At 34.2% G+C, this 12640-nt stretch overlaps 1 protein-coding gene across 2 annotated transcripts in view; it reads right to left on the bottom strand.

Annotated features, from left to right (window-relative positions):
- DIAPH3 (diaphanous related formin 3) overlaps positions 1-12640 on the bottom strand; it is a 516843-nt gene that overhangs the window by 322999 nt on the left and 181204 nt on the right. For both annotated transcript variants that reach the window (XM_004386838.2, XM_004386839.2), the window contains 3 exons: positions 10681-10799; positions 7883-7947; positions 1004-1108 (listed from right to left, as the gene is read on the bottom strand). In XM_004386838.2, coding sequence (XP_004386895.1) covers positions 1004-1108; positions 7883-7947; positions 10681-10799 — 289 coding nt within the window. The remainder of the gene's footprint in view (positions 1-1003; positions 1109-7882; positions 7948-10680; positions 10800-12640) is intronic.

Raw genomic sequence — 12640 nt, 5'->3', positions numbered from 1 at the left:
ACAAGTAAATGTTTCTTTCAATATGAGACACAAGGAGCCACATGAGAAAGATGAAAAAAATCTGACAAAATGTACTACTTCTTCCTTGAGGCACTAAAGATCAGTGAGAATAATTTTCTCATAGATGGGAGATTTTAATTTTTTTTTCTAAAACTGAACACTGACAGATAGCTATCTCTTAAGTTGTCTTCAGACAGCCCCTGTAATAAAGCTATTTACTAAGTACTTAAAAGAAAAGAAAATTGCCAATAATATAAGAAATAGTATACCTGAGACTGTTTCACCATAATCGTAAATTAGGATGAAAAGAAAATGGCAAAACTATACTTATTGCTCATTATCCTGTATGTAAATCTACATAAAGAAATCTAGCTATGGATATTTTACCTCCTTACTTTCATCCAGTTAAAACATGCAGATGATGTATTTCTTGTTATCTAAACGTTTTATGTACAGAGGGTGTATGTGACCTATCTGCTTCATAATCTAGATTTGCTCTCTTTTTTGTCATGCTTTAAATCTGTTTACTTTTGGAAATTGAAAAATTATCAGAAAATGTTCCCATTTCAGCTAGAGATTATCTTTTACTGCAAGGTACCCATAGGCTGAAGGTTTTGAAAAATAAATAGCTTAAGCAATAATTTCTTATAGTGGGATAAAAATCAGCGATGAATGACAAATCTAAGGGTAAAAGGCTTTCTTACCCTTTACGCTTAATTACTTAGGAAATACGTGATATTAGGAGCAACACTCAAATGAAGCATAAGGTAGCAGAATTAATTAGTAAAAGCTGAGGCATTCCTAAAAATGCAAATTGAAGGAAAGTGGTAACATGAATTGTTTTAAAATAAACATAGCAGAACAAAACTACATATAAACAAAACTATGAAAACATACATGTGCAAATAAATCTCATACAGTTTAGATGCAATGAAGATATTACATGACCTTTGTTCCCCTGGTGAGGTTTCAATATCCAAATTCACTCAGGACGGTATTTTACCTGAGATTTAAAAGCTTGTAATTCTGCTTGAAGCTCATTAATCTTTGCCTCTTTTTTCTGCAATTGAGCCTGAGTATCTTGGTGGTCAGTAAACTCTTTTTCAAACTAAAAAGGAAAAAAAAAAAGACAGAGAGAGAAAAGAAAATTTGAAAAACACTATTCTTCATATAGAAGTATGCCTCTAATGATCCGTCAGTAGCACATAAACTTCTGAATTGGTTTTACAAAAGCAAAGGTAGATTTTTGCTAAGTCACTTACAACCTTCCTCTGGGTTCCTCCAGGTCCCACCAAAATCATTCATTTGCAAGGGAGCAGACAAAGCCAGAAATGGAGTCTGTGACCTTCTCTGAGCAGAGCAAACTGGCCCATAGTTATCTGCAACCTTGGCATTTTGCTTAAAAGTCCCTAAATATCATTGTGACTTTGTGCAAAATAATAGACAGCAAAGCACTGTGCTGAAATTCCTTCCCCACACCTGCAAAATACTTCAGCTTGAAACTCGTCTGAAGTTTATCTTCATTATTTAAAAGAATTCCATTTTCATTTTTTAATTAATAAACAATTTCATTCTGTAAATGTATCCATTACTCACTTTCTCCTTATAATATCGTGAGATGTAAGGACCCACACATAGGCCCTAACATTCAACAACTTAAGAGAATAAAGTCTGTCGTATTTATCATTAATCTTCCAAAGATAAATTAATCTTTCAAAATTCCTAGTGCAATACCATGTGGGAGAAAAGAAAACCATAAAATTTGGTGAATTAATTGAGTTTTCTAATTTATATCGCCATTTATCAAAATCTCTAGTTCCCATCTTAGATTCAAATAGCTTCACCCTACAATCGTCATGACTGAAAATCTCTCCTAATAGAGGTAAATTTAAATAAGGTATTGTCTCATAATCAAGAACAAGTATTTGACTCTCTTAAAAAAACAGAGTGAAAAAATCAATCATTAAAACATACATACATACGCAACTTCACAAACAGATTTTAAATACAGTCAAACCTCAATTAGGAAAACAACAATATAGAACTCAACAGTTCAGAAAGGGCTCTGTACGTGTATCTTAAGTTGTCCTTAAAAACACAAACAGGTAGTTGTCAGTCCCTCATCCTACAGCTAGTTGTCAGTCCCTCATCCTACAGCTAGTAAGTAAAAGAAGTAAGATTAAAAAGCCATATTTTCTATCCTAAAAGCTTGTTATTCACATGAAACTACATCATCCCCCTACAATGTCTATGTAATACTTTACAGTTTTTAAAGCACAAAAATACTTTTCCATTTGATCGCAAAAACAACTCTGTGAAATAAGAAATATTATAATAATTCCTATTTTACAGTGAGGAAAGCAACTCTCAGATCCCTGAGCCTCTTACTTTCAACAGATAATACTGTTTCTTTACAAAGTGAACAGAAACTGATAAAAACTGCCCAAATGCCCTTCACTTTGCCCAAATCATACCAACATTACCACTCCCACTGTTCCTACAGCAACTCCAAAGCCCCCTATCATTAGATAATATAACAGATACTGATCCTCAGCCTAATAAAATAACTAATCTAGCACCCAAACCATCCTTAGGTCTCATGGGACAACCCACCCCATCCTCTCTTGCCACCCAGTACAAATCTCTCTATCTGTCCCCTGGAGAAAATTCCTTCCCACTTTCCCCATGGACGTCATCTGTTGCACCGTTAACTTCTCTGCTCTACTATCCTTCAACTTACCCCGTATCACCCCTAAAGCTGTAATGTTATTTTTCTTCAAAGTCAACTTCTTCAAAGACTGCTTAGTCTATGCTTATTTTCTGCCCTGTTGACCCTCACTTCATTATCCACTACAACTTAGCTCTCATTCTTTCACTCTAGAAACTGTGCCTTTCCAAATTACAAATCTCCCAGACTTCCTGCTTCATCTCACTCATCTAGAAACTTATTTTCTATAGTCATGCTATTCAATATGATCGCCACTAGCCCCATATAGCTATTTAAATGTAAATTAAAATTAAATAAAACTTTAAAAAGTAAAATATTCAGTTACTCTGTCACACTAGCTATTTTATACATGCCAACCAGGCATACATGGCTAATGGCTGCCATGTTGAAGCATATAGATTATAAAACACTTCCAGCATCTCATATTGGGCAATGCTGCTCTATATGCCTCTATATTCAAGCTCTCTTTTCCTGTATGTTCCATTACAACACAGTCCTCTGTTTCTCTTGCTACATCCTTGGCTGCTCCTTCCAATATTCTTTATGGGTTCCTATTCCTCCTGCTGCTCCATGGGAGATGGATGTGGCCCTCGGCTTCCATAAAGGATTCACATCCTTGGAAACTCTATGGGGCAGTTCTACTCTGTCCTGTAGGGTCACTATGGGTCGGAAGTAACTCGACAGCAATGGATTTTTTGGTTATTCCTTAATACAACCCTTTAATTTTGGCATTCAACAGATCTTTTCTCAATCCTCTCTGCTGGTCTCATTCCATAGTTCTTGTAAGATGGTATCTTCCATGCCCATATGCATCAACCACCATCTATACACTGATGGCTTCCAAATTTCTATCATCATCTTAATTTCTCATCCAATTTCCAGGCTATGGATCAGTCCATAAATGTATTTTCAACTGCTTACTTGACATTTTTTCAAGACACACACAAATAATAATATTTTCAAAACTAAGCTTATCTCTGTCCCCTAAAACTTTTTTTTTTTTTTTAATATCTCTCTTCTTTCTAAAGGACAGCTCAAATAACATGACTCCTTTCCTCTTAAACCTTCAATGGCTTCATGATGAAGGCAACAACCATTAGTGTAATATATATGAACCTCTGGGATTTGGCCCTAACCTACCTACTGAATATATTTCCTATTATATAGTAAATATCTAAGGCTATACCTATGATCTGTCTCTCGTGGTAGTAGGTACTGGAGATACAGAGTTAAACAGAACGTGGCCATTGTTTCAGTAATCATAGTATCTGGTGGTGAAGCAAAACTAAATTAATCCAAAATCCATGAGAACTTCCACCAAGCTAGATAGACAGAGACTCCAGAGGCAAGCACATGATTCCTGGAGAAATGATGCTTGACTTCACCTTTGAAGAATTTCAGGTGCTAGCTGAGAAGTGCAGCTAGCATTACACATGGAGGGAATAGCACAATGAGTAGATGAATGGCCAATAACTTCTTGTAAGGGGCACAAAAGGAGCTATGAGAACAAACTGCAGGGGATGAAGCTAGAAACATACACAGGAATGAGATTATTGAAAAGAATTCTGCAATTAGCCAGAGTTAGTGTTCTTTCCTGAAAACCACAGGGAGCTTTTAGAGTATTTATAATAAGAAAATAACATGATCAAAATTGCACTTTGGGAAATCCAACCAGCAACACTGCGGAAGATGGCCTGAAAGAGAAATACTAGAAGTAAGGAAATTAGTTTGGAGACTATTGAAGTTATCCAAGTAAGAACTGAGAGCCTGCCTGAATCAAAATAGAGCAGAGGGTAATGGAAAGAAAATGAAGACTATAGAATCCAAAAGAGTCGTGTCTCATGCAATGAAGGGAATGAATGAGTTATCTAAGATAACTGGTGTTTTGTGACTCTGCAGGTTTGAAATAAAGTGTTCTGATTTGAAAAAAAAATTAGGATTTGGAATGCTAGAAGGGGAACACTTTTAGAGAGAAGAAAAACGAATTTGGTTTTAAATATGTTAAAGCTCGAGATAACTTTAGGGAATTCAAAATAGACAGTTAAATTTATATAGTCCTCCGACTTGAATTTGTCACCTTATATCACTTTCTTGGGCAAGCTTTCCCTGGACACCCAAGACTAGCTGAGGAACCCTTCCTACATCTTACTCAGTACATAAGGGGTTTTCTATCATAAAAATTACCACACTGTAATATAAAAATATCATAATGTGATATCATACACCTCAATAACACTCACCAACCTGGAAGTTTATTGAAGGTATAATCTTTTCTATTTTATTCGTGACCTTTCCAGTGACTTGCATTTATAATTAAAGTCAATAAATACTTGCTGAGTGATGTGAATGAGCCACCTCCTGTTAAATCTTCTTTTAAATGTTGAGGGACTATGTCAACATCATATATTAAAGCATTCACTCTCCCAGCACCAAAAACCCTTCAGAGGTCATTCTCTCTATTTCCCTTTGTACACCTGCTCAAGTTTTACAGCTGTATAGCAAGAAATAAAAAACTAAATTCTTCTTATGAGAATAAGAATGAAGAAGCCTTTTTCCACCATGTTGATGTGTACACTATACCATCTCATAAGCCTTGGACTAAGAATCAGAAGGAAAAAGGATTATTTAGAAAAGCAAATATAAAACTATCAAAACAATCCAAGTCATAGTTAGTACACTCCAGGAAAATTTATTACATTAACTTAGCCATACTGAAAGTATCTGTATTACTTACCAAAGATATAAATTTCAACATCTTCCCCTATAATAGGATCAGATGAAGTATAAACTTTGCCTTAGCATTTTCATAATATCTATAGTCAAATCACTGTAGCCTTGGGGATAAAATGAATCTCCATTAAAGGCGTACTTTGTAAAAACTGATATGACAGGCTTCTTCTCCAAAAAGAGTTACTAGAGCAATATTACACTTACAAAATTATACACAAAAATGTCAAGAAATACAGTTAAGGTTGATGCTCTGCTTAATTTAATTCCCTAGGGTAAATGTATTAGTGTATCTGTACAAGAAGGTTGATAATTCAATATTCTCTATGTACTTTCTGACATTTCTGGTCTTCATTTTTCAAATTTATGCACCAAAATAAAGAATGTGTCTAGCAACTATGATAGCTAACTGCCTAAAGCAAAGTATTTACATGTGTCCTTATAAAGCCATCAGAAAGAAGTGTTTGCTGATATACACAAAATGGAACAGCAATAGAAATCTTATACGGAGCAAACAGTATTTTCTGAATATACCTAAGACATATAATTTCTGACTAAAAGGAGACAACTAACCTTGAACAAGTTCTTTCTTCCATTTACATCTAAAGCTTACAATTTTAAAAGCATGAGAAAGTGATCATGTTTAACACCCACAAATGATAATGAGAGAAAATTTATACTATCTGTGATATATCCAAATTAAGTACTTAAAAGTACTACTTTCCAGTTAAGCATGAATGTGCTTACTGAGCTTGGAATACAAAGATGGCTGGGTGATGAGCCCCTCCGCCAAAACCTCCCACAACCTGAACAACATGTATATTAATCAACTGTAACCCTCCCTATATGATACTTAATTGAAATGATCCGTTAATTTGTTTCCCCACTCAACTAAGTCACTTCAGAGGAGTTGCTATAACCCCAGCCTCCAGCCTAAGGCATAGGATATAATACACTTTCAGTAAATGTTTGGTTAACTCAAAACCTTAGGACTTCTTAGAACAGGACACTTACAATGTTTTTCATAAGTTACTCCTAACAACTGAGTACTTTAAGAGCTATGCACTATTGTGATTGCAGCTGGTGTGTGACCCTGAGTAAGTTACTTAACCACTCTGTATCTCAATTCCTCATCTGTAAATGTAAAGACATATTTGGGATCTGATACATCAAACAGCTAGTGAGTGTTATGGAGGAATGTGATGTCACATTGTGATATTATCACAGTGTGATGATGTCCCATTGTGATATTATCACAGTGTGATCATTTCTATGATAGAAAACCCCTTATGTGCTGTGTAAGCACGTAGGAAGGGTTCCTCATCTGGTCTTGGATGGCCAGGGAAAGCTGGCCCACAGATATTTAAGATGAGGTCTGTAGGATCAGTATGACTGAACAAGATGAGAGTCGAGGATGCCTACAATTTATAATTATGCTTTATCCTTAAAACCTTATAGAAGTGTGCAATTCTCTCAAGATATGCTTTGGACCCACCACATCAATCATGCAGACTCCTTGGCATTGTGCCTGTGCTTGTCATGTACTGTGGAGTCAATTTTCGACTCATTGTGACTACATGTGACAAGGTAGAACTGCCCCCATAGGATTTTCTGGGCTGTAATCTTTACAGGAGCAGATTGCCAGGTCTTTCTCCCACAGAACTGCTAGGTAGGTTCCGAACGTCAACCTTTTGGTTAGAGGCTTAGAGCTAAACCATTGTACCACCAGGGCTCCTGGCACGGTGCCTAATGCACAGTTAATGTTCATTCAGCAAATGTTCATTGTGGTAGTAGCAGTAATAATTATTTTAATTCCCCCAATATGAGAAATGCAGCCTTAAGAATTCAAATTAAAATGACTATTGAAATGTGAATAACCCAACAAAAAAGACAGAGAAACAGTCTAATAAGTACATGGTAAGCAAAAGATAAAAGGATAAAACACCTTGGATATAATTTCAATCTTAAGGGCTTAAACTATATGTCTTCTTGAGAATTACTCTGATCTTAAAATTTTGATTCTATACATTCATTCAAAAAATATATTTATTTTTTATTTCTTACACTGGCCACGAATTGCTCTAAGTACAGGGGTAGTGAATAAAGCAAACAAATCCCTCAAGAGGTTTTCTCTAGAGGAAGAAATAAACAATATATAACAAAAAAACAAAAGACAAATGTACATAAATAAATAAAACATGTAACATGTCAGAAAGTACAATGGAAGAAAAAGAAATCAGAAAAGAGACATAGGAAGGCTCAGGTTTGGGAATAAAGAGTTAGAAATTTTAAATACGATGAACAGTCAATGCAAACTCTGAAAGAGGTAAAGAAGAGGGACCACAAAGCAAAGTCCCCGAGGCAGAAGGATGTTTGCAGTGGTTCTCCACATAATCTGGCAAAGTTAGTCTTTCGGAAATTACTTACTTTCTTGTAAAGTTCTGATTCTTTCTCTTCAAATTCTTCTAGTTTTGCTTGATCTATGCAAACATCTAAAATTGCAATAACAGGCAACTTTTAATTGCAGTACTTCTTAAATTCATTATACTTGAAAAGTTTAGCAGAAAAAATCATAGAAAAGAATTAGAAATACTGTCAGCAATGTAATAAAATGGAGAAAAACAATATTATAATGTTACAATGGGGAAGGGTTTTCTGAGTATGATACCAAGGCCAGAAAACTAAAGGAAAAGACAAAGCCAATTATAACTTCTATTAGACGAAAGGAGGAAGATCAGTTGTAACATACAACCCTCAAATGTTTCTATCATCAATCCATACATATATTGAAGGAGGAGGAGAGGAATGATGCCCAACACAAGTTTGGAAAATAGTCAATAGTAATAAAGAGAAAATAATGAAATGGCATGGGGAAACTGACTCTCCTACACAAAAGTGTAAGTATAAATTAAGGAACTTTGCTGATGAGAAAGTAGACAATATGGTCTAAAATTTTAAAATATGCACTTCTCTCACCAGCAATTCTATTTCAGGAACTTTGCCTTCGGGCAATAATACACATTAGAATATTGCTTGTGTTAGCAAAAAAGCAGAAATAACTTAAATGTCCATCAATAATGGATTGATTAAATAACTTATGATGTATATTCACATGATAGGATTCTATGCAGAAGTGCTACATATGGATTGACATAGAATGACTTCCCGTGATATACTGTATTCTTTCTTTCTTTTTTTAAATAAAAGCAATAAATGAATACATATATATATATATATCCGTATATATATATACACACACACAGAGAATATATATATAAACAGAGGAGCTTATAATGAAAAGTAACCAAATCACTGCATCCAAACGTTAGTCCCACTTCCTAAATGCAGCTTCTTACAGCTCTGTCTGCATTGAATTATTCTGGTCATTATCTTCTTATCCCTAAATAAAATGCCATACCATTATTTCTTGATTATCAATTTAAGACATTATATATAACTTCCTACTATTAAAGATGAAAATGGTATTCTCCACCTAATCCCAATTAATTATAATTTTACTTGCTAAATTGGTTGGCTTAGTACCACTAAATAAATACGTAAATCCTTATTCCTGTTCTATCAGACAATATCTCTTGATACCCACTATAATTCATAAAGTTATCTGTGCCCTTGCCCTAGGTTTTCACACCTTTCTCACCCACTGCCCAACCTCTCGTCTTCTCTCAGCTATTTATGTAAATATAGTGGCAATCCCTTCTGCATTAAATTTTCTGTATCTTGTCTACAAGTTTATTGTAAACGTTTATAATCAATAAATAATATTAATTTATTCTAACTATGTAAATATGTTCCGATTACATAGTCAATCTGTGTTCAAAGATTATATTTCCTTCTCAGTAGCTCAATGTCAAAACTCCACAGCTATTCTAGAAAAACATTTCTAATGTTCAGGTAGAATGAATTTTTTTTTTTTGACACTATTCAAAATCATTCCACATTTTAGTTGACTGCATATTTAGACCCTGATTTTCTTAATTTCCATGTCCTCCTACCTACCCAAGGATTTCTAATTTCTTATCTTCTGTTGAGAAAGACAAGCATTTTCTTTATCAGTATCACTAATATTATCCTATTCATTACTCATTCTATACATTCCATTCTTCTTCCTGGACTCAGATAATATATGAAGAAACCACATCAAACAGGTATGTTGTTACAAAAGGAAGGGGTATTTTAATCACGTTGTAAGATCATTATGGATATTCTTCTTTGATATTACAACAAAATTTGACACATGGTAGCCTATTAAAGATTAGTTACAATACAGAATTATATATCAAATCAATGAATTTGTTGTACTCTCTTTAAAAACACTGGTCGATCTTGTAATGGATCTTTTACTCATGTAGAATTTGTAACATCACACACTGGTAACTTGGAAAAGAGTGGTTTGCTGAGTCATGAAGACCATCTAAATATTGACATATTTCATCATACAATATCAAAATTATATGTTAATATCACCACCAATCTCATCAAAAAAATTTATTTTACTATTGAGAAATTGTCAATCTGATGACAGCAGAAACAAGTTTTCCAAATTTTCAGTTCTCACTTGAAAGCTTAAATTTTATCACTGGCCACAAATTTTGTCATTGCATTTTTAAGAAAAACGTGTAAAATACTCAAGTCTGAATAACCACAGTTTGTATGACAGTCATTCTTTCAAAGTAAAAATGGCATTCCTTAAAAAATACAGCCATTTCAGCTCACATCTCAAACAATTACACAAGTATTTTTTCATCATACTTTGCTGTGCAGCAAAATGCTTTACGTATATACCCCATTATGTCACACAGAATATTAAAAAAGATGTTCACTCAACGGTTGATATTTAATACAATTAATATTTTTAATGTTTTTTTCAAAGACATTTTTTAACTAAAAAATGTCAATTTTTGTTTTATTTTACTAGAGTGAAGAATACAGGCTAACAGTAGTTTGGTGGTACTGCTCAGATTCATAACAAGGTGTCAACAATTTTCTCTACCATTGTTTTGCACCATAAGTGCAAATATCATAGTAAAAATGCAAATAATATCTTAGTATTATTATAAAAATAGTTTTGACTTTTAGGAGCCCCAGAAACAGTTTCAAGAACTCTTAGCATCTACAGGCCATACTTTGAGAACCAGTACCCTAGCGCTAACCCATGAAGAAGAGACAATAAGCTATCTCCATTTAAGAGATAGAGAAATACTTACCTACAAACTGACTTAAATCTAAATCTAGTCTTTTTCGATATGTGAAGTCTGGATCCATTCCATCTCTATGCAATACTATCTGGGATACACACTCATCAATTAATTTGAAGTATTGATGTCTAAAATCAAACAGAAGAATAAATGTACACTCAACTTATTAGTGTAACTTACATCAAAACAAAATATTTTACAAGTAAGCATGATTTCGACTTCTATAATTTATTATTAGTTTTAACAGTCGACAGATTTAACATGGGAGTTAAAGAGATTAAGCATGGGAGTCAGAGTAAATATAATTGTCCTCACTTTCCTTATAATGACTTCAACACATATTTTTATAATCTTTTTGTACTTTTAGCAAATATAGTGTGCCTTAAAGATTATTTTCTTATAAAAGTCAGAACCTTAACTTAATTATAGTAGGGAGTAAAAAAGAGAATATTAAAATGAAGTGATAAATGCTTGGAGTTGCCCTCAGTAGAGATCATCTGCTTCCACTGTAGCATTCTGTAATAGCTACCATTAATTCATTTTATTAATATAAAACAAACACACAAAAATCTTTTCTAGGAAGTTCTATGAAAAGTTCTTAAAACTGAACACATTGTCAGTACTGTTTTAAGAATGTGGAATCAAATTAAAAACTGACACTGTAAATTAAATATCAAGTTACCATATCTTACTCAAAAGAAAACTAGAAAAATAATTAAGCCTTAATAACAATGTTTGTCCAAAATCTAAACTCTAGGGTTCATATTGTCACTAGAGTTAAGTTCAGTCCACCTACTTTTGTATTAAGCTGAAGAATGTCTCTAAAGATTTCAGGCAACAAGTGTGAAAGAAATAGCGAGAAGATTTTATAAACGGGATGGAACTAAAGCCAAGGAGAGGTTGTGTACTACTCTAATGGGGTACAGTCTCCCATCCCCAACCACTACATAGGACGCATTTCTTTCCTCAATGACTTTTAGCACACCTTTCCTCTCCAATCCCTCCTCAACATGAATGTGATGGCCCCTCTAACCTCTTCGGCTTTCCTTTTCTATGCACTATGACCTGCTGCCGTATGATCTACTTGGTGGTGGTGGTGGTGGTGTTGGGTGCCTTTGAGTCCATTCTGACTCATAGAGACCTATATGACAGAGTAGAACTGCCCTATAGAGTTTTCTAGTCTGTAATCTTTACGGGAGCAGATTGCCAGATCTTTCTCCCGTGGAGCTGATGGGTGGGTTCAAACCGCTGACCTTTCAGTTAGCCGCAGAGCATTTAACCGTTGCTCCGCCAGGGCTCCAAGATCTACTTATCTAGCACTTAATAAACCATCTATGGTGGCGCAGTGGTTAAGAGCTCGGCCACTAACCGAAAGGTTAGAAGTTCAAATCTACCAGCCTCTCCTTGGAAACTCTATGGAGTAGTTCCACCCTGTCGCTGTAAGTCAGAGTCGACTTGATGGCAACGAGTTTGGTTTTTGGTTTTAATGCTAAATAAAATTTTACAGCTTAACATTTGCAAAGAAGACTAATGCTCATTAATTGTCACAGAATACAAATGTTCGAGAAACTGCTCTTGGGTAAAAATCTAGATGGTTTCATCTATACACTCAATTTTTTCAACTTCTTTCAAATGAAATATCTCCCATTATCTAATTTTTTAGCCATAATAACATCTACACCTAAGGTACATAAGTTTCACACATTCTTCTTTCACATTTGAAAATCTAGATGCTGCACTCCATTTGTTTTTTACTTTTATTCAATATTATGTTGTTTTAATGATAAAAATGATTTAAACTAACAGCACAAGCTATTTTATGTCATTTTTAAAAGAACTATAATTTCAGTAAATTTTTTTTCCTACTTAGACAGCTCCCAATTATGAGTTCATTACTAATGTAACTCAAATGTTGTGTAAAAACTTGTTCAGCAGGCAATACTAGCAAGAAATAATATACTTCTAGATT

The sequence above is a fragment of the Trichechus manatus genome, unplaced genomic scaffold (genome assembly GCF_000243295.1).
Source record: "Trichechus manatus latirostris isolate Lorelei unplaced genomic scaffold, TriManLat1.0 scaffold00173, whole genome shotgun sequence".
NCBI classification, from domain to species: Eukaryota; Metazoa; Chordata; class Mammalia; order Sirenia; family Trichechidae; genus Trichechus; species Trichechus manatus.
The sequence above is the reverse complement of the archived record's forward strand: the minus strand, read 5'-3'. Positions and strand labels throughout refer to the sequence as shown.